We start from the raw sequence: 3483 nt of genomic DNA, 5'->3' as shown, positions 1-3483 counted from the left end.
GTGCGGGCGGGGGGGATAACAAGCAAAGCAAGAAGTGATTCTGCTTAGAGACGAAAATGTAAAACAACTTTCTTTCTTTTCTTTTTTTTTGCTCGGTCGTCCTCGGACACTCGAGCCAGAAATGGACAGGAACCCGACGGAGCAGCAGAGAAGCGGCTCTTTGTGTCCCAGATGGAAGCTGGCATATAATACTGTCATCTCTGTCACAAGTGCTGCTCACTAACCCTCCTCTAACAGCTTTCAGCCGGAAACATCATGTGACAACCACGGCAGCTATTATCCGCCTTCTTGGAGGGCCCTGCTAACTAAACACGAACGCACAAACAGACACACACACACACACACACACACTGCAGTCTTGCAACGCATCCAACCAACACTTCACAGCAAGGTTGCATATTAGCATTTACAAGCAGCACTCAGGTCTTAGTGATGAGCCGAGCTAAAACTGAACCCGGATACATGCAGGTTGTTATACAAAAGCACGTATGTTAGCGCAGCAGTACTGACGGACTCTGTTACGCTGGAGTGTGACCTCTGACCTCCTGTGGAAGGAGAGTAACAGTCGAGGAAAATAAGTTATAATCCTTCAGACTTTCATTGAATAAAACCCCGATTTTAATATTTTTTGTTAGATTTTTCTGCATTAGCCTTTAAAAGCCTTTACACTCAGTGATCAGCTCTGAATTTGGCAGTTTATATTGTTAGTGGGGGGCGGGGCCATTCCTATGCTGGAATCTGATTACCTACTTAAGCACAAGGGATTCACACGAAAATCCAAATGTTATCTCATCGTTAACTTCACTACTAAAGCTTCACTTTTACTGCTGGTGCTTCACAATAAAAGCATTCCACTGGTGAAAAACTGGGAGGCTTTTATTGTGAAGCCGCTGCAGGAATTACAATCAGTCTGTTTTTTTTGTGCGGTGGTGACACACACACACACACACACACACACACACACACACACACACACAAAAAAATGTCGTTCTTTTTTGTCAGCGGATCAGTTTCAAATATTGCAGGGAGTCAGACTGTGGCTGCAATTACTTTTGACTGACATCTTTATTAAAACAACGTGATTGTGTTTGGCTGCACCGTAAACAGAAACAGAAATACCAGCTGGTCTTCTGCTTTCTGACCAAGAGGTCAATGACGGAGTGTTTGCTGTAGTATTAAACTGGGTGTCTCCATCATATGATTGCAATTTGAAAGGCTGCAGGGTGCAATCAAGGAACCGCACCTGTTCTAGCAGAAAAAGACGATTTAAGTGGACTCCTGTTCCCCAACACGAGAGCGCGTTTAAGACAGCGACGCTTGTCAATGTTAATGTCCTGACATGAACCGATGAACTCGCTGTTGTGTGTGTTTGTGTGTCACTTTAAGTGCAGTCACACCAGCATTATCGCCTCCTTTTGGGCCACGTAGGGGTCGTTGCAACAAACTGCAAACACACACACTGGCATCTTATCACCTTGATATAGTTAACATAGTGAAAAGCCAGTTGTCTATTTACTTATTCAGGCGACATGTAGCAACATAAGCATTTATTTGGAGACGTGTTTCCGGCGACCTCGTGAATCTAAGTCAGTTTTTCACTGGACTGGATTTTAGCTCTGCTTTGTTCTCCACAACTGTGTTCTCCGACAAGTCAGTGATTTAGTCTTTCAGCTGTTTGCTGCTGAGCGGGTTGTGTGCAGTGGGTTTATCGGCACTTTTTCCACCTAAAACAGCTGCAGTCTACTGCATGTAGAAACAACACAGATGTTAGCAGTGAGGCTGAACCAGAACAAACCCAAAACATTTAGCGAAAAGACACAATAAGTGACCCCTTTCTCATTATACACAATCATTTCATCCATTGTTAATAAAGAAATTTGATTAGAGCACCTTAAATGACACCATGACTCACTCAGAGCTGTGAGTGTTGCACAACGTCTGTCCACCAGAGTCAACGTGGCTCTTTGCAATAGTTTACAGCCGTCCCGCCATCGCTGCGAGCAAGCAATTTCAGAGAGTTGCTGAGGAATCCTTGACCTCATTCTCTGGTAGTTAAAGAAGAATAACATGTTTCTCATCGGAGGGAACAATGAACACAATGAAGCTTGTTTTCCCAACAGTGGCTGAGCCCTCCCAGGAAAAAAACTACAATGCACTTTTTTATAATTCACTCTTGAGCTGTGTGTGTGCGGAGCAACGTCAGTCTTCATCTACAGCTACAAACAGTCTCCACGTCAGAGCTAGAGGAGATTTCATTTGGGACCAGGCTGCTCAGATTCCTGGACATTCAACAGTTGAATTTAACTTTTATAAGTCAACTCAATACACCTACGATGTGCTGGGATCAGGGTGGCAGCTTTTAGTTCATCGGGTCCTGCTGTCGTCACAGGTTTTGTCTGGCCTTTTAAGTGTTGTTTTGTTCTTTTTTAATCATGCCAGGCTGGCAGGACTCATTCTGCCAAAATGTCACCGTGTTACTCTTTTGTTTATTCATGTGCTCTAAGTTTTTGTCTCCTTTGACCTATCCGCAAAACAGTGGAGCAGCGGTTGAAAGCAGCTGGCCTACACATCACCACCAAAGGACCACATGAGCTCTAACATCACCCGCCTTGTGGTGCAGGGATGCAAGGGTGAAAGGCACCCAGTTATCATACACAGCCACAAGGAGGTCTGGCAGGAGTCATAGTGATGAAATGGATGTGAATAAGTGGGGAAGGACTTGCATACAAGGCAGCCTAGCGGGTCACCACAAGGGCCAGCCAGTGGCAGCGGGTTGTAAAGCGAGACGGCTGCGAGCGAGCAGGAAAACAGGCATGCACCTTTTTCTGTACTGCACACACACACACACACACACACACACACACACACACACTCACATACACACACATATATATACGCACACATGCAGGCAAATCCAAACACACTCAGACAGTCCCACAGGGAACAACCATCATCCACTTACTCGAGAAAGCTGGTGATGTAGTCTTTGCTGCAGGCGGACCAGGAGAAAGGGTTGGTGTTGGCTGTTATATGAGCGGCCATCAGCTTGGCTGTCTCGTGGCCTTTGGTACCGCAGGAATTCCCGATCCCATCGTGGTTCATCCCAAAACTGAAACACACAAAATAAAAGCTGGAAATTAATGCAGCTGGGATGATGAGCCTTCTCTTTGGCGAGTTAACTGCTCAGTTTGGACGGGGCGACGCTGGAAAGTCCAGACTGCTGAACTGGAGGACGTCTCCCTCAGTGGCCCTGGCTGTAAAGTTCAAGCTCTGTGGCTCTGAAACAGCTGTGTGGAGGAGACCCGAGGGGTCAAGGGTCAAACCCTGTCTGGAGCTCGGCAGGAACGAAAAAGTTCTAATTACCACTCTGATGCCTGCCTGTCAATCAGCGCCTGCAGGTCTGAGCAGGCCGTGATGTGGAGGCGGAGTCACCACCGACTGGAGGGAGGACGGGTTGGGGGGTGAGGTGGTTTTTTTTTGTGG

The 3483-nt window shown here is 46.5% G+C and overlaps 1 protein-coding gene across 1 annotated transcript in view; it reads right to left on the bottom strand.

The window, feature by feature from the left end:
- adamts6 (ADAM metallopeptidase with thrombospondin type 1 motif, 6) overlaps window positions 1–3483 on the bottom strand; it is a 62002-nt gene that overhangs the window by 39686 nt on the left and 18833 nt on the right. The window contains exon 10 of the mRNA XM_023422247.2: window positions 2963–3109. Coding sequence (XP_023278015.1) covers window positions 2963–3109 — 147 coding nt within the window. The remainder of the gene's footprint in view (window positions 1–2962; window positions 3110–3483) is intronic.

This window comes from Seriola lalandi, unplaced genomic scaffold (assembly GCF_002814215.2).
Source record: "Seriola lalandi dorsalis isolate HSWRI2012SDOR001 ecotype SW California unplaced genomic scaffold, Sedor1 jcf7180002054680, whole genome shotgun sequence".
NCBI classification, from domain to species: Eukaryota; Metazoa; Chordata; class Actinopteri; order Carangiformes; family Carangidae; genus Seriola; species Seriola lalandi.
Note: the sequence above shows the minus strand (reverse complement) of the source record. Positions and strands in the feature narration are given on the sequence as shown.